This window comes from Dipteris shenzhenensis, chromosome 11 (assembly GCF_047967505.1).
Source record: "Dipteris shenzhenensis isolate YYH24624 ecotype China chromosome 11, Dip_SZ_1.0, whole genome shotgun sequence".
NCBI classification, from domain to species: Eukaryota; Viridiplantae; Streptophyta; class Polypodiopsida; order Gleicheniales; family Dipteridaceae; genus Dipteris; species Dipteris shenzhenensis.
Genome location: NC_141606.1, coordinates 47,636,110 through 47,662,030, shown reverse-complemented (window position 1 = coordinate 47,662,030; position 25,921 = coordinate 47,636,110). Strand labels below are relative to the sequence as shown.

Below are 25,921 nucleotides of genomic sequence, written 5' to 3'. Positions count from 1 at the left end.
GACTGCAATCAATGATTTGAGATGGAGAAATTTGTTGAGTTAGTATGATGGGTTGTCACCATGATAGTATGGGCTAGTAGTATGATGGCTTGCTTAGGATTGATGAGTGGGAGACAAAGGATTTACAATTAGTTGATTTGAGATTTTTGGTGTAATTTTCCTTGCCATAATTTGTATGATGGGGTTGCTCTTAGGAAGGTATGGGCTGATTTGAACATGCAAGACTTGATTGCAATAAATAGGATGGGTTGATCTCATGATGGAATGGGCTGATTTGAACATGTAGGACCTAATTGCAATAAGTATGACAAGTTGATGTCATGATGATCTAGGCTGATTTGAGACAAGTTCTGTCATGATTTCTCATTTAATATTGATGGGATGATTTGAGTGCTCATGGGCTGATTTGAGATGGAGAAACTTCATTGAGTTACTATGATGGGTTGTTCTTAGGACCGGTATGGGTTGGTACTTAGTAGGATTTCTTACTGGGAGACAAGGGATGACACAATTGCTCATTTGAAATTCATGGGCTTAGTTTAGTGCTCTTGGGCCAATTTGAAATGGAGAGACTTGCTCAATTAGCATGATGGGTTTTCTCAGGATGGCATTCTCTAATTTGGACATGTAGGACTTGATTGCACAAGTATGATAGGTTGATCTAAGGTGATTTAATGCAAGGCTAGGGTTGTGTGCTATTGTTCATTTGAGAATCATGGGCTGATTTGAGTGCTCAAGGGCTGATTTGAGATGGATAAGTTTGATGAGTTAGTTTGACAGGCTATTTCCATGTGTACAATTGCCTAATTGAGATTCTTGGTCTTGATGTAGTTGTATGATGGGTTCTCAGGATGGTATGGGCTAATTTGAACATGCAAGAATTGATTGCAACCAATGATTAAAGATTGAGAAATTTATTGAGTTAGTATGATGGGCTATTTCCATGATGGTATGGGCTAGTAGTATGATGGGCTACTTCGGATTGATAAGTGGGAGACATGGATGTACAACTACTGATATTTGAGATTCTTGGGCTTGCTGTAGTTTCTATGATGGGTTGTTATTAGGATGATATGGGCTCATTTGAATGTGCAAGACTTGATTGCAATTAGTAGGATTGGTTGATCTCATGATGGTATGGGTTTCTTTGAATATGTAGGACTTGATTGGTATAAGTATGATGAGTTAATGTCATGATGATCTTGATTTGGAACAAGGGATGTCGCAATTTCTTATTTAATATTGATGGGGTGATTTAAGTGCTCATGGGCTTATTTGAGGTCAAGAAAGGGTGAAATGTAAATGCATCAACTATCTCATTAAGAGGCACTCGCTTGTAAGGGGCATTATGTGCTCTAATATGTTTCTTGACTTCCAAGGATATAGAGTGTGTTGTATAACCTTGAAGCAATGAGGGCAAAGAGATCACAAAATCAATTGGTCCCCCCTTTCCTTTGAAATTCCAGTTCAAGTTATTCCATGCAAAGTTGTTACTAAGGACAAGTTTGGGAGTGTAAAAGGGAGATTTTAAAAAAAATGGAGGAGCAAACACATGAGAGTTTGGGAATTGGTTAGTCGCATATTTGGAAATAGGTTCTATTGGCTACTTGTGTGTACATGTACGTGCATGTGTGCACACATATGTGTGTGTCTGTGCGTGTGTGTGCATGCCCTTGATATTAAAAATAAAGTGTTTTATTTGGTTGCACAACACATCTTCTCATAGGTGGTGTCACTTCAATTTACAATAACACACTATTCAAAATTTTAGGACTCTCTCTCCTAGTTTGGACTTTTTTCTGGAGCATATCATCTCCACTCAACTTCACTTAGTGAGCTCGAAAATTGGGTTTTTTAGAGCACTAAATGGGTCACTTATATACAAATATGGCCTTATTAAGCTAAAAAGTCAAGTGGTGACCTCTAATTAAAAAAAATATGGCTCAATGAAGCTATAATTCCCAAACTTTGGCATGGTTCCCCCATCCAATAACTCTAATAATAATAATAGTAGTCTCCTAACTCCAGTTCAATTTTAACACTATACTGATAAAATGAAAATATGACACCATATGAAAAGAGTTTGTTGAATTCAACAAATAAGTGGTGTATAGATACACCATTAAAAAAAAAAAAAGAGTTTATTGAATTCAATATATAAGTGGTGTATAGATACACCCTTTTTTTGAAAAACAAAGCACACAATACATTAGTTGTCTCCAAATTCTTAGTTGATTGCTTTGGATATTTTTGCATCATACTTTGAAGATGTTTAATGAAGGCTTTCAAGCCTTTCATTTCATCTATGTCAAGTGATTTGTTTTTTTCAAGAACAAATCTAGTTTCCTCCAATGGAATTATTCGTTGTAATAAAGCATATGATTCACTCCGTAAATGATCTCCATCTACTGATAGTGCTTCCATTGCATCACTGGAATATTGTTATGCATGTGAAACTGAAAGTAGTGTGGATTTGTGTTTCCTATTAGGGTATCATCTCTTGCTTGTAAATGTGGCTGTATGAATGCTCTCCAATCTACCATCCTCTCTAAGATAGCCACTTCTGATTCTTCCTTGCAAGACCCTCCAATTTTTTTCCCAATTTGAAATAGCATATCCTCCATTGTCAAAACATCCATTGACTTCAACTCACCAGAGATAACACTGAAGATTTGATCTATGTCTTCATGTGTATGGCCGACAAGAAGAAAGTCAACTTCCACTTCTTCAAATATTTTCAAACCAACCAGCATAGAGCATAAAGCAAATATATATTTATTCTTGTTCTCTCTCTAACATTATCAGCTTGTATTCGCAATATGTGTTAGGTAAACATCCGCGAGCATCTCTAACCTTTCTTATTGCTTTCATGATTGATGTAACAACTTGATTACTATCATGGTCATGCAAACTATCAATCCATACATCATAAAAGATTCAGTATCCATTTACTAATACTCCACACAAGTGTGTTTTTAGTCCACGTTTGCCCTCCAATGCCGGTGAGATACATCTATATCATGGCAAAGTTATTGTATTCTAGTTCACACCATCAATGTGGATGCGCCTGGACTTATCAACATGTGAAATAGCTTCCTCTCTCCAAGAAGCATACAACTTTCGAGCATCCTGCACATGACGTAAATGGATTGATCACCATTTAATATATCTTCCTCGTTGTTACTCACATTTACTATGTTCAATGGCATTTTTTAATTCATCACATGTCTTACATTTTGACATCCTTTGCTTTGATGGTGTCTTGACATGGCAAAAATCTCTATGCCAAATTTTGTACAAGGTTGACTGTGAAATCATGCTCTCATCTCTAGCTTGTAAAGCTTTATTGACAGTTTCTAGGACGACCTTCTTTGTCATTCCCAAAGAAAGATGTTGTTGACATTCGACACGTCCATCTAGCATTGTTTGTTGAAGATGAGGCTGTGGTATTTCATGGTCTTCGAGAACTTGCTTTTATGTTGTGGTTGCATTTATAGTGCTTCCATGGCATTTAAGCTTGTAGGTATTTCCATGACTTGTATGAACCACTTTTTCTTTCACCTCTGCCCAGATGGTCCAGTATGTGCCATGTGATAGTCCAGTTAACCATTGATATCCTCGATTACAAATGGGTCTCCCATTAACCATGGGTTTCAATCTAGGTTTATAGTGTCTTGTGCTCAAATCTTGATTAGTGCCTTGATGAAGAAAGCACGAAAACTCTTGAAGAAGATAGTTATGTCTATTAGGTGCTGTCTTACTCTAAATACCAAGGCATATGGCTGCACAATCATATTTCCCAACTTTTCTAATGCAAAGTCTCTTTCAACAAGCTCGCATAAGCATCCTTTCCATATTCCCCTCGGATAACATTACATGTCTCTTTGATTCTAGAATTGATGCCTTGATTCTTTGCCTCTTCACACTCACATACTTTCTTTTTGTAAATAGTGTCTTGCATTTTCTAGTTGTAAGCCCATCAAACCTAGAATCCATTTCCCTTGAATCTTCATCTCTATAATCAAATGATGTGTGGGCTTGATAATTATTTGATACCTTATAATATCTTGGAAATGGCAATCTGTTAGACATGTTCATTGATGTCAATTTGTTGCCAATGCCTCTTGAATTTTGTGGTTGAACTCTTTCTCCTTCGTAACTCAAGTTTCTCCCATCTATATTCTCTAGCATGCTAGTAACAATATTATGAACAACATAACAAGTCTTAGATTCTCTACCCGTTTTGCCTTACATTCTAGTGGTAACATCATGATCATTGTCACTAATATCATTAATTCCTGTTATTGCATCACTTATCCCATCAATCTTTGCATGTATTTTTCTTTGTGGTCCCATATTATTATTCTCAATACAAGACAAGTCTTCTATATCAGTAAGCATGTTTCAGTCACTTGCGACACAAGATAGGTCTTCTATACCAGTGAGCCTGTTCGAGTCACTTGCAACACAGGACAAGTCTTCTATACTAGTGAGCCTATTCAAGTCACTTGCAAAATAGGACAAGTCTTCTATACAAGTGAGCTTGTTCGAGTCACTTGCAACACAAGACAAGTCTTCTATACTAATGAGTATATTTGAGTTACTTGCAATACAAGAAACCTTTTCTACATCAACATCTGTTACTATAATGTCCTCAATACCTGTGAGCATGCCACTATGATACTCTTGATCATTACTATAGCTTCTTATCAATTTGCATCCCATTTGTGTTATAGTCCTTTTCTTGTGATAATATTATGTTGTGTCTTCCATGACATTGAAGGAAACGGTCTTCGGCAAACTTGATTTCAAGTAAGCTAACCCCCAATTACAAGTACTATGAACTTGTAGATGAGATATAGTACATTATGGACATCTAGATGTGAAGTACTATCCATTGCATTTTGAATGACACCTGCACTAGTCAACTTAATTATCTCCACTATACAAAGAAAACTTTGAGCATAGCCCTTAAAGTTGCCAATTGCTAAAACTTCTCTAGAGCAAGATAACATCTCTACTTTTTCCCGCTCAAAAAAAGTTTTCTTGATATCTTGAAATTATGTCTTTGGAACAATTTCGTCTTGGTTCCAGAGTGTTCTGTGTGCTTGCATATCAAATATGTCACATTGTAAGATATATCCCAATGTTTCAAAGTCTCCATGTGGATATTTTAAATGTACTTTAGCATTTACAACATTGGTGATTATCACTACACATCTTCTCTCACCACAACATTGGAAATGACACACATTCATAGGATCAAGACTATGAATTCGTCCAAAAGCCACCACTTCATTCTTCTTATATAACACCACATCCATACCCTCTGTTAGGGTGAATACCTGTTTTATGTATAAAAATAGATTAGCAACTCAAAAAAAGAGACAATAAATAATCATTGAGCTTATTATTACTTAATAACTTTTATATCAAAACTAGCAGAGAAGGCATTAAACCTAAACCCTACATCCTAAACTTTAAATAATTAATACCAAAACATCTTAACCATCGTAAATCCTAAACTTTAAACATTTAATTCCTAAACCCTAAATCCTAAACTCCTAAATAATAAATCCTAAACCCTAAACCCTAAACTCTAAATCTTAAACCCTAATTCCTAAATCCTAAATCCTAAACCCTAAACCCTAACCCTAAAATACAACCCAAATTTAATGAATTTTTTTGATTTGTGCAACAGGTTGGATATATCTCTCAACCTATTGCTCAAGCAATGGGTTGGGGGATATATCCAACCTGTTGCATAAATCAAAAAATTTATAAAAATCAAGAATTTTCTTGATTTATGCAACAGATTGGATATACAGTTGGGGGTGCACCCCAAACCTGTTGCTCAAGCAACAGGTTGGGGGATATATTCAACGTGTTCCACAAGTCAAGAATTTTCTTGATTTGTGCAACAGGTTGGATTGAGCAACAGGTTGGGGGATATATCCAACTTGTTGCACAAATCAAGAAAATTCTTGACTTGTAGAACAGGTTGGATATATTGAGTAACAGGTTGGGGGGTATATCAACCTGTTGCACAAATCAAGAAAATTCTTGACTTGTAGAACAAGTTGTATATATCCCCCAACCTATTGCTTGAGCAACAGGTTTGGGGGTATATCCACAACAGGTTGGGGAGTATATCCAATCTGTTGCACAAATCAAGAAAATTATTGATTTGTGCAACAGGTTGGATATCCCCCAACCTGTTGGCATGTTGCACAAAAATTATTGATTTGTGCAACAGGTTGGATATCCCCCAACCTATTGCTCAAGCAACAGGTTGGGGTTGCACCCCCAACCATATATCCAATCTATTGCACAAATCAAGAAAATTCTTGATTTTTGTAAATTTTTTGATTTGTGCAACAGGTTGGATATATCCCTCAACCTGTTGAGCAACAAGTTGGGGGATATATCCAACCTGTTCCACAAATCAAAAAAATTAAGCAATAGGTTGAACCTATTGCTCAAGCAACAGGTTGGGGGATATATCCAACCTGTTGCACAAATAAAAAAGATTACAAAAATTAAGAATTTTCTTGATATGTGCAACAGATTGGATAAACGGGTGGGGGTGCACCCCCAACCAGGTTGGGAGATATATCCAACCTATTCCACAAGTCAAGAATTTTCATGATTTGTGCAACAGGTTGGATTGAGCAACAAGTTGGGGGATATATCCAACCTGTTGCACAAATCAAGAAAATTCTTGACTTGTGGAACATGTTGGATATATTGAGTAACCAAAGTGATTTAATATAGAACCAAAGTGTGTACACCATAGGCCAATCCATATTGGTGATGGCCAAGTTCCTGAACTCAATGCATCCCGAATAAGAATTTTAAGGAATGCTCAACAACTCTCTAGCATAAATGCTATGCATGTTTCTAAGTTGGATATAGACCTAGGGTACAAAGGTCGCTATATCAAGAAACACATTGCTAAGGCCTACATAAACCAACTACAAAATGCATATTTTTTATGATGGTTCAAATTGTTCATTGATTTTATCTCAAGTGACTATAACTATTTTTGGAGCTAATTAGACTTGTCTTTTGTGATGCAAAGAGATATACTTTCAAATCATGCCTAAGTAGGTACATACCAGAATGAGATCCATTTGGACCACCAAACTTACCTATCCCTATCAATGAAGTGTTCCAACTCATAAATATGGCTTGCAAGGTGCATAAGTCAACCATTGTAAGTGCTAGCTTGGGCTTGTTTTGTATGACACCCTCAAGAGAGGGACTACTATTCTCCATTATGGAGATGACAAGTACTCCTACAAGTACTCCTAGAGAGACTTGAAAGAATTATACTAGAGTTCATCCAAGGTTAAAAAAGTACTCCATCCGAGAGGACCCTACTATCCCTATGAAGGAAATGGTGCATATTATTGGTGATGTTCAATATGGCAATGTGGCATGGTTTATCAATAGAAACAGAAATACTAATGCAAAGCCAAATGTTTCTTATGTATTTTCCCCCAACGTTCCCTCATGATGAACATAGATATTGCAAAATATGGTCACATTTATATTCACTCCATAGATGATATACATGCGGGAGAAGAGCTATTTGCAGACTATGAGTTTTGATTAAAGACATTGTATTTCTCTATCCATTTGTTTACTAATGGGAGTTACTAATTTCTTCCTAGTTGTGTAACTTGGTGCGTAATTGTTGTGTGTGAATAATATGCGAAAATGTTCATAACTAATTCATAACGGATTTTGAAGGAGTGGCACTGGTGCCATTCTCCCCAACGAGGCTATAAATTGATAGTTTCTTTGGAATCAACTCAACTTGAATGTCTTCAAATACCTTTACTGAAGCATAATGACCATCTTCTACCATTTCAAATGGACACCATTACACTCTCATTGATCGACAACTATGGCACTATCCAAAGATGCATTTCGAATTATTGTATGGGGATCGCCTATGCTTCTCACATATCACAGATTCACCTAATGTTGAAACATTGAGTTTTGATTTCTATGAGGTAGAGCAACCAAGCTATTCACCAGTACTTTCACATGAATTTCATGTGCAATAAGGGTCATTGTTTGCTTGGATGTAGCCATTTTTGGTGAGGTTGAGGGACTTTTCTATATATAACTACCCTTGCATGACCCATAACTTATGTATTGCTCAACAGAAATCGGAAAACTTTGTCTTCAAGTTGTAGGACACATTTCAAACTTGAACATGAGAGCAAAAAGGTATGGAATAAGGATTTGGAATGAGACTGTTAAAGCGTTACAAGTGCTATGTTGCATGTGAAGCATGCATCCTTAAGACTATAGGATATAGCAATTTATTCAAAAACATGAGAATTTTGTTCTATACATATAGGTAACTAAGTAATCATTCTAAAGTACACTACATCAGCTTCTACTCAACCCAAGGACACACCTAAATGAGATCATTATGCATGGGTTAATGGGCCTCCAATGCTATGCTAAAGTCATGCATACCCATTTGACGGCATGCTCCATAACTTTTTTTTGATTTGCTGAAAACCCAAACGGAATGAAAACTTGGAATCCAAACTAACCACTGGTCCATAGGAAGGCAAATGACTAGATTTGGGATTAGAGAGCTAATAGTGAGGAGCCTTCTCTAGGTATGGACCGCGGCTGTCTATCTTTCACAAGCTTCCATATTGGGGCGAGTTACAAATCAATCACCTCTTGGATCCCATGCATATCTTCAAGAATGAGGGGGCTTCTCTTTGGGCACACTTTGTTGGCAACAAAGACACAAGGGGAGTGTGAGAAGACTTGCACGAGATGGGTAGGATGCCTCACTTGTGGCCCCAAGAGCATGTGTGTAGAACTTAAGAGCATGGTTCTACAACTCAGGAGGGTGGTTCATGAACCCAAGTGCATCCTCCACAAATTATTCTCTGAAAGGCACCATGGATCCTTTCCAAGGTAGAGGAGGCAAGGGTCAAGGTGGATATTGCATGTTTTCAAACACCCCACATGCATTGTCTGACGGGAGCATTTACAATGGACAATAAGCTTAGTGGCTTGAAGTATGATTGGAACAAGGTCGTACATGTATTCTACATGCTAGCTTGAAAGAAGAGTATATAGAACTAAGATTTTGATGCTTTCGTGTAATTAGTGCATCTATTTGCACGTGTATTAGCACGTTTACACTGAGAATTAGATTCACATTTAGATGCGAAGATAGATGCAAACCAGAGAATATAGAAAGTGAGATTTTGGTGTACATCATTGCCTCGGGGGGGTCACTCATCATATGTAACCCTATCACGTGAGTTCAACAGAAGGATATTTTTTATTTCTAAAATTTACAGAAATAAATATACATAAGGGACTATTTAAAATAGTTTTGGGAAAAATTTACAGATTTGTATAGAAAAGGGGTACATTTTATTAATGAAAAATTTACAGATAAGGGATTTTAGAAATAGGCCTTGAACGCACGTGGTATAGAGGGTTTATACATAGTGACCCCCTTGAGATCATTGCTTTCCAAACATTGCCCATGATTACCAAAGCACATAATTTTAACAAAAACATCAATGCTTTTTTGCAGGCCCACATCTACAAGAATTAAGTGAGGTGAGGAGAATGAAATAATATGTAAAATAGTTTTGTTAATATCAATGATGGGGCTACGGTTCAATCTCATCCTCAATGAGATCAACCCTTGCCAAGCTATCTACTTCAAAATCCAAACAAGTGTTTAGATCTACAAATACAGTCAACCCACTACTACTTGTGCTACTCATGTGCTCATCGAAATCAGCATTACCAATGGTAGGCTCGTCCTCACGAGTAATGGCCTCAATATCTGTATCTCCTATCTCATGATCATCCTCCTCTCTCATATCACGCTCATCATCACGTCCATGGCCATGATCATCCTCCATACGCTCCATATTAGTAAATGTACTATACATCACTTTGGAACGTGGCATAATAGGTATGACATGCCACCATCTATTATTATCCACCATTGGTTGATAGACAACCTAATTCAAACACAAATGCAATCATGTTATTTTTCTTCCATCAAATATTTAAAAGCGAGTATTTTTTTATGTGTGCACAGTACCTGTTCACATTGTTGCGGTAGTACTAGTGTGTCCTTCCTACTTTGCCAAAACTTTGTGGAGTCAATAGTTACAAAGCCACTTGCATGGCATTTGATTGTTGCATTAGGGCCTCTTTCCACCAAATCCTTAAACCACTTTAATCCCAAACATACACAAAGAAGCATCGAAAGTCAAGCATAATAATATCTTGGATTATGCCACAATAATCATCCATGGCTCCATTGGCTTCCTCAAAGCTAGCAATGATGCCGCAATCTTGTGTGTTTCTCTTATCATCAATCCGTTGTGTTCAAAAATGCTTGCCCTCACACCATATAGCATTGAACATAGTGCACTACTCTAAGAAAAAATCAATTAAATAAGCAATCTAAATTATTGAAAGCTCCTAACTTATGCATAACATTCTATATACCGACCTTGCTCATGCATCCCCTAGCATACTCCCATTCTTCCATTGTGATATGCATCCCCTCGTCTTTCTCTGCTTTCTCCATTTCATCAAGTAGCCAATCCACATGAATATCCTTTGGAAGTGCTCTTAGATACTGAGGGTATGGCACACGAGATCTGTGGTGTGTATAAAAGAGGGCCTTTTCTTCTTAACTTCTTGCCTTTGCATCCTCGTATCTTGTCACCCATCTTTTCATCACATCACTATTAAGCACGCAAAAGAGGTTGATACTATTATGCAACTCTGTGTCTATTACTTTGTTGCGTCCTTTCCCTTGAGGCACAATAGAGGTCATCCTTAGTAGGTCTTCATCATCTCTCCATAGTCGTGGGAGAGAGCTATCCACATCAACAAGAAACTTAGAAATATATACAAGTGACTCTTGTACCAACCAACCCTCGGACATGCTACCTTCAGGTCTTGCATTTTGTCTCACGAAGCCCTTCAAGGTCTTCATGGAGCGCTTGAGGAAGAACAACCATTGTGCATGTATAGTATCACATATAGCAATCTCATCCACCAAATGCACTATAAGATGTAGTTGGCTTGTGAGAATAGAACGTGGAAATGTCTCCTCCACTAAACAAACCACCTCCACTGACATAACTCGAGCATTCTCAAGCGTGGTGGGATCTATTTCCTTTGAGCTCACATACCTAGAAATGAAAAAGTACAGTATATGCATTCAAACTTGCATGGAGCATTGATACGCATCATATTTTGTATCATGTAAAGTACCTCACAAGCTCGCCCATCTTGTAAATACAATCTTTCACGTCCTTCGATGCACTACGTGAAATGCTAGTAGGTAGTATGAACTAAACCCACGAGGAGGTGGTTGATTAGTTGCTTATAATTATTCACTCACAAATTTGAAAGGAAAAAGATATTATGCACATAAAATACTTACTTGGAGCATCTTGTGCCAATCATGAGATTTCAAGTCATATAATTGCTCTACACCTCTTTTCTTGCTCTTTATAAAGGCTCCCTTCAAACACCTCATGCATCCAGTGGGAGTACGAATTGTAGTAATAGCGCGCTTCACGGTCGCCATCTCTAGCTTTGATAACATCCACGGTGCACGAGGTAAAAAAACATGCCCATTTGGTCTCTCTTGGGGCCAAGCTTCACGCATCCTCCCTGTGGTATGTAGATCCTCCCTTATGCTTGCGGAATCTCATGTCCCATTCAAATGCTCCCAAATGGTAGATGCCACATTCTTGAAGATATGCATGGGATCAAGCAGGTGATTGATCTTGAGGTGGGACCAATATGGTAAATGATAAAAGATGGAGTATCTAAACAAAATAAAGTGTTAACGGGCAATCTTTATTTCTAGCCAATATAGCACACAATAGTTACAAACCCTTACCAGCTCATGCCAAGTGGTGGAGGAGTCGTGGAACCATCCCAAATTCTCATCCGATCTCCTACAGTGAGTGATTGTGGGAGGAAGTCATTCCAAGGGGCAACATATCTGGGATGATCAGGTGGGAGAAATCGATGGTGATTCTCATAGATGACCTTATTCAATGTGTCTGCCCGTGAGGCAACTAGCAAAGGACCACAAACAGGACAGTAACCTGATGTAGTGAGACCTGAACAATAGACACAATTAAGAGTTGAAGGTGGGTTTTTGGGTGCCACATCCTTTGCCTATTCATAATTAGAAGTGTAATGCTTACCTGAACACTCGCCATAGCCTAGGAAGTCATGCATCATCCACATCAAGACTACTTTGTAGTTGAAGTCTCGTGACGAGGGAGGCCTGCTCACATCATGCACCTCGATACCTCTCCAAAGTATCTCTAGCTCATCAATCAAAGGCTCCAAATAAACATCAGGGTTTTTGACTTTATGTTTTCTTGGAATTAGAAGGGACAGCATAACATGTCCTTTCTTAATAGCCGTAGAGGGTGGAAGATTATAATTCACCAATATCACTGGCCATACACTATAAGGCATGCTTTTGAGACCAAAGGGGTTCACACCATCCATACCCAATCCTAGTCTCAAGCTTCTAGGTTCTTCCTTGAAGCTTGGCCATGTGTCTTCAATATGCTTCCATGCAGGAGAGTGCGCAGGAGTTCTCCACTTGCCATCGGTTGATCGATGGGAGGAATGCCATGACATGAGCTCTGCAATAGATTTGCACTTGAACATATGTTGGATGCAAGGGATTATGGGAAAATGTCGTAGAACCTTACGAGGCACGTCCAAATTTTTGAGATCTGCTCTATATCTTGCCTCTCCACAAGTAGGACACTATCTTGCATCCTTATGTAGTCCACGAAACAAAACGCAATCGTTGACACATGCATGGATGTGCTTGTAATCTAATCCTCCAAGAGAGGTCATATCTCTTGAGGTAAGTAATTTATTCTCCCTTGGAAGCATTTTACACAATAGCCTACACGTGAAGACCATAAATGAGGAAAAGCATTCGAGTGATTGACCCACTATCATTGCCATATCTCTTGAGGTAAGTAATTTATTCTCCCTTGGAAGCATTTTACACAATAGCCTACACGTGAAGACCATAAATGAGGAAAAGCATTCGAGTGATTGACCCACTAGCATAATTCACCATGTTTGCAAAATAGACTTTAAAGCTTACTTGAGTAATGCATTCAAACTTGCATTGCTCCATCCATAGATGGTTTGCAAGTTTAGTAACTCAAGGGAGGCACGTAGAAGAGAGAATGTGCACCCCTCAAACAGTGGAGTCGATCCTGTAGTAAAAAGATCATCCTGCTCCATGCTATCATCCCTCCCTTGATGGACATATAAATCCCGCACCATATCATCAAACACCTCCTCCTCCATGGCTTCATGAGGTAATGGTAGAGGGCTACTATCACCATCACTCCATGCATCCGTAACGGTCCCTCCTAAAGATCCCACCTCATATCGCCGACGCTTCGCCTCCTCACGACGAGCATAGGGCAACATATGCGGGTGTGGCACTGCATCCTATATCAAATTAAAACGAGATCATAACTCAAACATATGAACACCCATAGGTATCTTAATCAACCTTAACTTACAAACTCTTACCCTGTTTATGGTCACATCCTATTCTCCATACTTTGAGATGTGATTGAGTATAATCCTGCATGCACGATACATGTTTCCTTGACATCGATCACATATACATTTGATTTTTTGCTCCAACCACATTTTGCAATGGTGGATACGGAGGGATTCATCCTCACTGGAGCTACTTGTTGAAGATGAAGACATCCTACAAACAAACAACCCAAAAAAATATGCTCTTCTTCAAATGTTTAATTTTAAACTCTGTGGCGCATCTAAAGGTGCATCTGTTTGTTGTGTGGTATGCATCTAAAAGCGCATCTAAGACCGTGTATACTTTGTGTATTTATACGCGTCTATAGATGCGCTTTTAGATGCACCTATAGATGCAGCTTTTAAACTTGCTTTTAGGGTGCTCGCTTCGCTTTTCTTCACATTACTTATACTTCGTGTATTGCTTGCTTCCTTATTAGCAGATCCACAGTTTCGATGCTTAAGAGGAAGGCTCCCACTCTTACTTCCAAGCTTACACTTAAGAGGAAGGCACCCACACTTACTTCCAAGCTTAAAGGAGAGGAGGGCAAACAAGGAGGAGAAGCAACTTTGAAAAAGGAGAAGAACTTTCCATACCTCTATCCAAGGTAAGTCTTTTTGCAGTTGATCTTTTTTGGAAGTTTGCTCTCTTTGGATTTGTACTTTCTCGTATCCAAAAAATGCATGATCTGGGTATCAGTGTCACGTTTGTGTGTCGGGTGCAATGTCCTTTTCTACTTTTTAAAAAAGTCTGTTTGTTAGAGTGCATCTCAAAGCGCGTCTAAAACCACATCTACAGGCACATCTAGATGCGCGTTTAGCCTGTTTGCAGACATGGACAGCTGCATCTATAGACGCACTGTTATACACAAAAATAGATGTGCTAATCAGACGTGTCTATAGACGCGCTCTGACAATAATCCTCTCTTCCCTTCCTCTTTCTTCTCAGCTTATCAGTAATATATTTTTTTCTTTTTTCCAGTTCAACATGTGGCTAGGAAGCGCTTCTAGCTCACCTGATCCTCGGGATTCTATTTGGAAGGACTTATATAACGTTTTAGGGTACCCTCCTAGTCTTGCAGAGTTATACGGGTATATGACGGGTACTCTAAACACCCCCTAGGAGTCGGCACTACAGACTCCAAACCACCCCATACCAGCTGAGATCACCCCAGCGGAGTCAGCATAGCCCAGCTGGCTACACAATGCAGGCCCATCTCCCATGCCGTCTTATGCCCCTTCCCCCATGCCGTCTTATGCCCCTTCTGCCATGCCGTCTTATGCCCCTTCCCCCATGCCGTCAGGAGGTCCTTCTGTCTCGTAGAGCCATCGACGTACTCCTGTGCAGTCGAGACTCGGTTCTCCAGCTACGAGTGGCCAGCGTAGTCCCATGCAGTCTCCAACTATGAGTGGCCAGCGTACAAGCTTGATACGACACGGTAGCAGGCGTAGTAGCAGGGAGAGCGGTGGGGGATGCATGGCACAGTGCTTTGGGAGGGGTGGCGGTGGGGACGATGATGATTTAGATGATTTAGATGTGCCTCCGGGTGATGGTACGATATTCTATGACATCACTTAGACAGGAGACATCTTGATGGATGCACGGGGGAAGGACATCATGGCCTTCATGCACTCTATAATTGCTAACAATTACAGAGATTGCTTTATCCACTTCAAAGACCAGCCAAAGAGATTGGCTGATGAGACCCTCGCTGCTGTTTGCTCTAGGTATCCTAACCCCCCCAATCGCCAGTTCATAGATAAATGGGCCAAGTCAAAGATTGTTACGATACTTGGCAATAAAAGATCTTTGCTTAAAAGGTAGGCACTAGCGGAGATTGCCAGGCTTGAGGGAGGTCAACCACCAAGGGGCCCGCCCCACACCACTCACAAGCGTGAGTGGAAGAAAGCAATGAAGTCAGCGAGGGAGGACCCTAGTCTCCAGCACGTGGAGGCACGAAGGATCCAGATGGAGGAATATGGAAGCGTGCATTTTGGAGCAGGGGTTGTTGATTCATGGGAGGCCCAATTTGTAAGTATCGATCTTAAATTATATTGCTTATGTAGTTTATTAGGAGGTTGTAATTTCTTTGTACTAATCCCTCCGCAAATTGTGTCGTCTTGCAGCTTGAGATCATGGGCAGATACCCTACTCCTGTGGAGACAGCCTACCACCGCCACCATCGTAGAGGAGATACATGGAGGCACTTCTATGATGACGGGTTGATTACTGAGGAGCAGTATATCCGAGCTACTGGAGCGGCCCCCGAGGTATTTGAAAGTAATTAAATAATGCCAATATAATAAGTAAAGATTTGATTTTTCATACATTGATATATGTTGTCCATTGTTTACAAGCCCATGCACAAGATGACGAGGAAGACGAGGAAGGAGGCGCAGAAGGGAGCACAGAAGGGAGCACAGAAGGGAGCGTGGAAGGCAGCGAGGATTAGTCATAGAAGTAGTGCTAGCTACTCTTTTTTATACTTAAAGCTTTTTGTACTTGAAGCCACATGACGTGGCTTAGCTTCCTTATTTTTTGTACTTGAAGCCACATGACGTGGCTTAGCTTCGTGCTATATGTACATACAAGCACTTTTTAAGCTTTCAATTTTATTGCATTTTGAAGTTGTAATGTTTTATTTGGAATTGTAATTAAAATGCAATTGCATTGGCTGTAAGAATTGAATTACACAATGTGGAAATGGGATTCTTGTAACTATATAGCATACACAACATACACAGCATTTCGTAAATTCAAAAAAAAATATTATAAAGCGCGTCTATCATTGCATCTATAAATGCGTCTATATACGCGTCTGTTTGTTCGACAAGCATCTATATTTGCGTTTATAAACGTGTTTATAAGAGCATCTATTTAAGCTTCTAAATGCACATCTATACGCACGTGTGTATCCTATATAAACGTGCTATTAGATGCAGGTCTCCAGATGCGAAAATAGATGCGTAAATAAATGCACCTGTAAGTTTTTTATTTAGTTCAGTAAACGCGTTTATGTGTGCATCTATGGGTGATTTGTCTTGTTTTGTCTTTCATCCGGATCGTTTGGATCCAAGATGGTGGTACGTGGTCCAAGTTGCTCCTCAAAACAAACATATTTTTGAAGATAGGGATGTGGATACGGAGATGCTAGCAAAAGATCCAAATAATGATGTTGATGGATCCAAGGAAGAGGATCTAAAGATGATGATATGGGCCACGAAGAAGGTGACAATAATGATTGTAATGGAGGAAGGTGGAGATCATGACTTTTGGGAAGAAGAGCGAGAACTAGAGGCTGGTGAACTAGAGGATCAAGTCTTAGGTAGACATACAATAAGGGATGATGATGTAGGTGATCAATTGTATGTAAACCTTGAGATAGACATATTTGGCATGCAAGACTTGGCTCAAGATGAAAAGCTATCAATGTAAATGCTACTAATTCATAGTTTTGACATCGATGAGACTTTATATGTATAATTTGGCCCTCACATTTTTATCATAACATTTTGTACATTAATTTGTATGTTAATTAAGTTCACTTTCAATATATGAGTGTTTTGATCTCAACTTTGGTGTACATAATCTTATATTTTTTATCTTTCAAATGACCACACTTGTGGTCCAAAATTATTTTGACATTCAGTAAAAATGCCAATATGGAAAAATGTACTTAAGCGTCGGCAAAAGTGTCAGTGCAAGGGTTGGTGTTAGATAGTATGGTAGTCAATATAAATGTCGGTATAGGGGTCGGTATATACTAACACATTTCTCGACAACCATACCTATGGCTATTTTGACATTTACATTGACACCTTCCCCGCCCACCAACTGTACCAACGATCTTCGTGCCTTTGCTCGTGAAGCATTGAAAGACAACGTCGAAAAGAGGCCCATGTCTTGTAGTGCATTGCTATGTTATGATGACATCAAAAATCAAATTGTACGTACAAAAACATGGAACAAGCTCAACACAATTTCTTTAAAAATAAAATTAAAATATATGCACACCTGCTAACATGAACTCCTAATATATAATTATAGCATGGACACTACAAGCAATAGTGTGGATCGTACAAGCGATCGAGATGCATGCAAAATGCAGGTAAGCCTAAATGGGTCCAAGAAACCATATCGAAGGAGGATACACTATAAAAGACGAAATAGGAAAACATATAACAACAACCACAATTCACAGAATGAAGATGATCTAGATCAGCAATTGTGTGATCATACATATGGTTGGGAATGTCATCGTCAAGATGAATTCAATCGGCTAAAGTGAGCTATCATCTGGACAATAAGCGGCTCTATTGACATCTATATATAATATATATGAATATATCATACTAGACCAAAGCAAGGTGAATCCAACCGACCAAAGCGAGCCATCACTCGGCTTTGATCATGATCCTACCTAATAGAACGTCACTCAGAGCGATAAGAATCCAACCGCCGAAGTGAGTCATCATCTAGTACTAATTGATAGACATCATACACACACACAAGCAAGAAAACATAGACAAAACATGTATTCCTCTCTCGCTTGCCCTCTCTCTCTCTCTCTCTCTCTCTCTCTCTCTCTCTCTCTCTCTCTCTTTCCCTCTCTCAACTGGGGCGAGGTGAATCTAGCTGGCTGAAAAGAGACATCGCCCGGCCCTAACTAAAAGAAAAAAAGGGCTAGAAGCTCACAAGAAGGAAGTCGAAAACTGTAGGAAACTGAGGACAGTTGGCAAAAATTGTCAAAAATGACGGGACCTCGGGCTTTTATAGACCCTGACTTAATATACCGATTAGTATGATGCTGCACCAACCGGTGTATTCTAGCTAATGCATGTGTGCCACATGCCTTGACTGAATACACTGTTTGGTGTAACCATACACCAACCATTGTATTCTAGCTAATGCATGCATGCCACGTGATATGATATGAGATACTACGCATTATTTTCTGATAACATGTTGTATGACCATATGATACCACATGATAAGTCATGTCCCCACCTTGCAGTGCCATTTAGTACTGCGCAGTGTTATACCACACCACACAATATTGCTATATAATACTGCATGATGTGTTATATCTTGCGGTATTTTCTAGGTCAACTGGTACGCTTTGACCAATTTTAAAATGCTTTTTTTGTGTTTAGAATGTCCAAAAACTTTTTAAAATATAAAAAGACATTCGTTTCTTTAAAAAACGTACTTGAAAAATCCTAGCCTATCGTCAAAGTGAGCTGCCATCGCCTGTTGCTCTTTCTTTGAGTGTTGTACTAGCATTGGAGCCAACCTAAAGAATTTTTTATAGAACCATCTGTCGAGATGGATTTTCCTTCCAAGCACACTAATGCTTTGATATCTGCCTCATAGGAGTTCAAGATCTCCTGTGCGACCGTAGGGCTCCACATATCCATCCCTAACACGTTTGCCATATCCAAGATTCTTACTTCTCTTTAGCATTTCCACAGTGAATGACAAGTCGCTCGATTGTATAGGGTCCTTGCAACTGTAGAGTGACTTGTTGTCTCTTGGCAGCTTGTTTACCTTTGTAGAATGTGGATGAGGCCATGGCTATGATGGAAATGGGGAGAAGGACGAAGACATGGGATATCAGATAACCCAGTTTTCTAAGGGAGATTTAGCCATGGGGATTGAGAATGAAGGAGATGGACCGGAGATGATGCGGTGCAATGTCGTGCATGATCTAATGTCTTGTTGCTAACATTTCCTTCTAACTCAAGCATCTAATGTGACTCCTTCGATGGAACCCACTGGTTGTATCCCTCATATTATTGCTAATAGTGGTGAGTTTAATATAATTGGTCCCACTTTGCATTCAATTAAACCTCTATGCACTATCCACTGTTATTAGACTCTGTGGGACATTGTGGTAAGGCTTAACTTGACTCGACCCAATATTGATTAGCTCAGGAATCACTTTGCCTTTCACATTAGCCAATTCAACAATACCATTATGATGAACTTTCACCAACTATTATGTTTGTTATGAACTTAAAAAACACTTTGTCTTTAAAAATTGATAAAATTTACTAACATTAAAAAAAATAAAGTAATGATTAAATGCAAAGTTTTTATTTTTTGATTGCTTCAATAATGGAACAAAGAACACATTGTGTAACAACTTCATCAAGCTCTATGGCCACGATGATTCAAAACAAGAATAAAAATACAAAGGCCAGGTTAAAGGAAATCAAAGAAATTCAAAAAGTGGAGAAGTCTTAGATGTGCAGCAATCAAGACTGTAGTTGGAGGCAAATGAAAAGTTACAAGCATTTAATGGATATCAAAAGCTAGAATTTAGTGATCTTGAAAGTAAAATTTAAGACGAATAATATATCTTCAATAATTTAGAGAGTTTAAAAATTCTAAAAGATGAATGGGAAATACTAATAACTTTCAAATATAAGCTTTAATTAAGTTTAACAATATAAACATTTCTTAATATGTAATTGCTCAATTATGGATTCATCCAATGTTTTCAAATTGAAATTATGCATAAACCGAAAGACGCTTAGGAAGAAATTTAGCAAAAACCAGACCAATGACTTGGCAAAGCGAGAGCAGATTTTGATGGACCTACTTCACAGAGATTGATCTTCATCGTCCAGTGGCATAGTGGCTGCCCCAGTCCTCCTCCATGACTCCATCCTCGGCTCCTCAGCCCCATGATCCTGCTCCTGCTGCTGGGTCTCTCCGGAGATGTCTTCCAAGGATCGCCCCATCGGCTCCGGAATCAGAATTGTCAATAAGAACCCCAAAGCGCTGGTTCCCGCCAGCATCACCAACGTCCTCCCGACCCCCATCCCAGGCCTGTAGCCGGGATCATCTAGCCTCGGATCGGGATCCTCCGCCGTGAATTGGAAGCTAAACGCTCCCAGCACCGCTCCCAGCTTGCCCACCGCGGCTGACAACCCGTGGCACGTAGTGCGGAACCTGGCTGGAAAGATCTCTGCCGGCACGATGAAGGTCGTCGTGTTGGGCCCGAAGTTGCAGAAGAAAAACGTAAAAGCGTATAGGACGACGAATCCCACGTGGTTGTTGTTCCTCCAATGGTTATATGGAATGCCAAGAGCCAACAAGAAGGCACTGATGAAGAAGAAACCTTGGAGTTGGATCGGTTTCCGGCCGATGCGGTCGATCAACAACACGGTACACCAATAGCCGGGAATGATGGAGCACAGTGCGATCAGCGCCTGCGCTCTTGACACTCTGTAAACTTCTTCGATGGCACTCATGCTAGATGCCGCTGGCAACCAATTAACAGCAGTCAACACGTCTTTCTCGAAGAGGTTGAGAGTGTACCAGGGGAGCCCTGCTAGAAACCACGTTGTCGATGTCCCTAACAGATGAAGTCCGTGCTTCTTGAGAAATTCTTGAGAGAAGAAGGCATAGCTGGACTCTCCATGCATTATTTTGGATGTGGCAACAGCATCCGATTCAGCGTCGAATTGCGTTTGCAGAACGCGGCCCATGTCATTGGCCGCTTGCTTGGTGTTGCCTGCGACCAAGGCTGTGTAGCGGGCAGTCTCCGGCATCCTCATGCGCCAGTAATATGTGAAACCTGCGGGCACGCAACCGAAAAGGAAGACAATCCTCCAGATGTAGTCCGCAGGGGGTGGGGTGGAAGCTAGATGGTCGACCTGGAAGGCAGGTCGAGGGTATTCAGCGCGCAAGGCAGACGAGATCATGGTAGCTACAGCGGCGCTAACAAGGATACCGAAGCCTTGGTTGGCGAAGACAGCAGCGACGAAAGCTCCGCGGGTGGAGGTGTTGGCATACTCGGACATGATAGTGGCAGAGAGGGGGTAATCACCACCGATACCGAAGCCGAGCCAGAATCGAAAGAAGCAAAGGGTGGCGATAACAGCGTGGGGATGGGAGCCGAAGGAAAGGGAGGAAGCGATAGAGCTGAATATCATGAGGAGGGCAGTGAGGCCATAGACTTTCTTTCTGCCCATTTTGTCGCCGAGCCAACCGAAGAAAAGCTGCCCGACGAAGGCTCCAACCAGGGCGACGCCATTGACAGCCGAGTTGATGGCAGGGGGAAGAGTTCCCGGCACCCCCGAGCCCTCCTTGTAGAAGTATATCCTTCCCAACAGCTTGCTCACGGTGGATATGCAGATGAGATCGTAGGCGTCCGTGAAGAAGCCCATCCCTGCGATGATGATTGTCGTGAAGTGGAATCCTTGCGTCTTCGCTTTGTCCAAGGCTGCTAGCACCTCCAACTGCTTCTTGGGCGCCATGGTTCTAGGGAAGCTCACGCACTTCTTCGGTCTGTCACAATATCCGCTTCACAATCACAGCCCGGCAACATAAATGATATAAAATACAAACGACATCAAAAACGTTCCAGACAAAAATGTGTCGAACGAGGATACACACGACGTCAAAAGCGTTTCAGACAAAATGTGTGCAACGAGGCGTTTCAGACATAATGTGCACAAGCGAGCTCGAGACGGACAAGAGAGCTTCCTCGAACGCAAATTCCTCAACAAATTTCGAAGGCAGGAGCTGGCAGGCAGCCAGTACGTATTCGAGATGTTAAAACTTCGAAAGATTAAGGCTCCTATTTATTAGCATTCAGGTGATCCAAAAGGTTGAGTTTGGGCCTGTTGTACGATTCCTAGAACTTCCGGATTCCCGTCAGACACCTCCTCTCGATTTACATCAAACACGTCCTTGTCCAAGTGGTCCTCAAACGATACCTGCTCCTTTTACGTAGTTTCACTTAAATATTTATTTTCTTGATTGCGAGTGATGTAGTGCGCCTTCCGTTTTTGTTTTTGGCCTACATCCTTTAGGTTATCTTTAATTTTTGACTTCGTTGTCAAAGGTTGTCTTTCTACTACGCTAGCTTGTTTAATGTCTCTTTTTCTTACAAACCGTTGTATTTTGCACCAATGGAAGTTAAATACGGGCTAAGATTTCACCTCGTCTTTAATATACGGGTTAAGACATTGGCTAATTTAGTGTAAAAGCACTAAATTATTTTGAGATCGTCTTTATTTTGATTGGTTGGAAATAACTCTTTCCATAGCACTTTCCCTAACTTTTCTTATGCCCTTTTTTATAATAGTTAGCCTTCATTTTTTTCCTTATGCTCTTTACTATTTTCTTTCCATAATCTTTCTAATAAATGGTATGCAAAATCCTCCAAATGGTGACCCGAATAGTGCATATTACATGACAGATTCTAATGGGTGAACTTTATATCTTCTAAATGAGTGAGATATATAGGTCCCCTCAATTGAAAATAATTATTAATAAGCACAGGGGGAGGGGTGGAAAGGCACGGGGATAGGGAAAGAGGAGAGTGATAAATAAGGGCATGCTCTATTTATGAGAGGAGTGGCACCTTTACAAGGGTAGAAATTTAAAACTCTTATAGACTACTTCTTTTATAAAGTGTTTATGTAGCCTAGTCGCATGACCATGTGGGTGGCTAAGTAATGTTTTGAGTTTAAGTTCCCCTATTGCATGAGATTTTAAAGTTGTTCCCCTATTGCATCAGATTTTAAAGTTATCCCCATGACCTTAACTTAATTGGGATACTCCACATTTTTAGCTAAGAAATCAATTAAATTTCTCAACTAAGAAGTATTGGTCTTTTCAATTACCTGTCTCCTTAACTTAAGTTACATATGGAATAACTTATTGAGATTAAGGGCTTTTAGGATGGTAGATGGGAAGTATAGATGAAGTATAAGGACATGGGAAGTGTAGATAGACAACTAAATAGAACAATTAGGTGAGACCCACTAGTCGGGGATTATGCACATGTGCATTCTTAAATGTATGAGTCACCATTCGCTAAGCCTATTCCAAAACTATATATATCATGTGCATTCAATGCATGTTTGTAAAACACCTTATCTATAAAGTTACCATGAATAAAATACACTTTTTCTATTCAATCTACGAATACCCCCTTTATTTGAAACCCTTCTGTACTCCTGTATGTGAAAATGCATAGAAATGGGATCTCCAAAATACCTTTTGTTGAACTCCAGTGCTATGCTTGCATATTTATGAGTGAACCTCAAGCGCTACAGCGTTCCTTTGAGAGTCTAACAACTCAATTCTTAAGTCCACCCTAAGCCTTTAAAAGTAGCTCATATATACACTTTTCAATGTGTAAGAACGCATGCACACACACACACACACACACACACACACACATGAGATCAGCGTGTCCGTGCACCCACGTGTGCACGCACACATACACACACACTTAATTTATTTTATTTTGTGTGTGTGTACACAGACACACACACACACACCTTTTTTCTCTCTCTCATGAGAGAGAGAGAGAGAAAGAGAGAGAAAGAGAGAGAGAGAGAGAGAGAGAGAGAGAGAGAGAGAGAGAACATTTTAGCTATCTAATTAAATGAATATTACATCTGCTGTTACAACCTCAATTTCTACTATGGAACACCTTAATGACACCAAAGTGACTAGTTAGAAAAGGAATTGTTCTTGTCCTAAATGATTGATTGTAATAAAGGATAAATTTTCAGTAGGTGACACATACTACATCCCAATCTATACATGTGATGAATTATGTATATATTTAGTAACATAGAACACTATCCTTGCTTCTTCGAAACATTGACAATTAATATAGAAAATATTAAATGTCTTAAGTGTGATGTTGTTTATCTAGATGCATCCATCATTATTTCTAACTTTATGAATTTATTGCACCTTGTGTTCATAAGGCATATAAGGCATATAGTTTTCATACATCATATAAGAAGACTAATTTCAGTGCTTGAATTACTAGACTACACAACAAGCGACTCTAGTCATTCTTAAATCAAACTCAGAAAGACTATTAAACAATGCATTATTTGAATTAAAATACTCCTAAAGGGCTCCTACATCTCCAAGAAGTCAACATAAATCACTATGTTCACATTCGTGTCTTCCTAACATTTCACTGTTATTTGCTTCAAATACCTCTAAGTAGAAAGAATGCAAAAGTCGGTCCTATGAAAGCATAGTATTGAGAAATTGTCTCAAATAAAAAGATTAACAGGGAACAAATGCCTTGATACCACATGTGTATCGGTCATGCATCATAACTTCCTTTAGGGATACTACATTTAAGATATTATAAACAACCTAAACTCCATATATTTTCCTTTGAATACAAGAAAATATTGGGAGACATCATGCACAATGTCGCTCTTTAAAAAGTGGAACACATTAACATGTTTAGAGTTCTACTCTTTTAGTCAATTATTAATATTCTAAATTATTTGTTTCATAGTTTTATGTAAAGAACAACATGGAAGTGGATATATAAAGAATACAAGAAATAAGAAAAGACCCAAAGATGTGACATGAGAGCTCGCTTAAAAGGAACAAAAGCACATGAGAAAGATGAATGAAGAGAATTGTTTTATCACAAAAAAATGGTCTAAGTAAAGGATGTTTCTATGTTAAACAACGCTAATGTTTTTCTCATTTTCTTAGATGCTAGTTGACATTTTCTTGATTTGGGGTGGCATGTAACATGTGTAATGAAAATAGCCTATTTGTTCCTAGAAGCTACATCATGAAGACTAAATTAAACACATCTAAATCAAATCTATAAAGGTACAGTAGTATCAAAGGCACTTTACAAATAAGAAACGATTCCTTTGACATGACATGCGTCAATTATTCACTCTTCCTATTCTTGATTGGTAGTCTTTTTCCTAGTACATTTGTCGTATAGCCTAAAATGAGATCACGTCAGCACTACGCTATATAATGGCTTCAATACACTACACAACTCCAGTGAAAACCATAATACATGATCCTTTGCTTAGTACCTTTGTCGCATAGCCTAAAATGAGAACAAGTCAGGTCTACACCACACATGGTTTTCAATACACTACATCATCCTAGTGAAAAGCACAAAATCTCTCATGCATGTATGCAAGCAAACACACATTAATTATGACATATATATTCATGCATGCACACACACACCATAATCCTTTGCCTAGTACCTTCATCGTATACTTTAAAAAAGAGATTAGGTTAGGCTAGAAACCAAGGAGTGTTTTCAATGCACTACGTACTTCTAGTGAAAAGCACAAAATCTCTCCCACTTGCACACACATCTATGCATGCAAATCTAAATGTATGCAAATGCATATACATGCATAATGACATCTATAAGCATCCATCCACACACACACACACACACACACACACACACACACACACACACACACACACAAACACACACATGTACAAACACTATCGCAC

The 25,921-nt window shown here is 39.4% G+C and overlaps 1 protein-coding gene across 1 annotated transcript; it reads right to left on the bottom strand.

The window, feature by feature from the left end:
• Positions 1-20,241: 20,241 nt before the first annotated feature.
• On the bottom strand, positions 20,242-21,929 carry LOC147897099 (putative inorganic phosphate transporter 1-3). The gene has a single exon (XM_087381216.1). It carries the CDS (start codon positions 21,901-21,903, stop codon positions 20,242-20,244), a length of 1,662 nt encoding a protein of 553 aa, XP_087237342.1. The 5' UTR covers positions 21,904-21,929.
• Between the last annotated feature and the right edge of the window lie 3,992 nt (positions 21,930-25,921).

What these genes read in the sequence shown, in the direction of transcription:
- LOC147897099 (XM_087381216.1), bottom strand. Translation starts at nt 21,903, where the DNA reads ATGGCGCCCAAGAAGCAGTTGGAGGTGCTAGCAGCCTTGGACAAAGCG.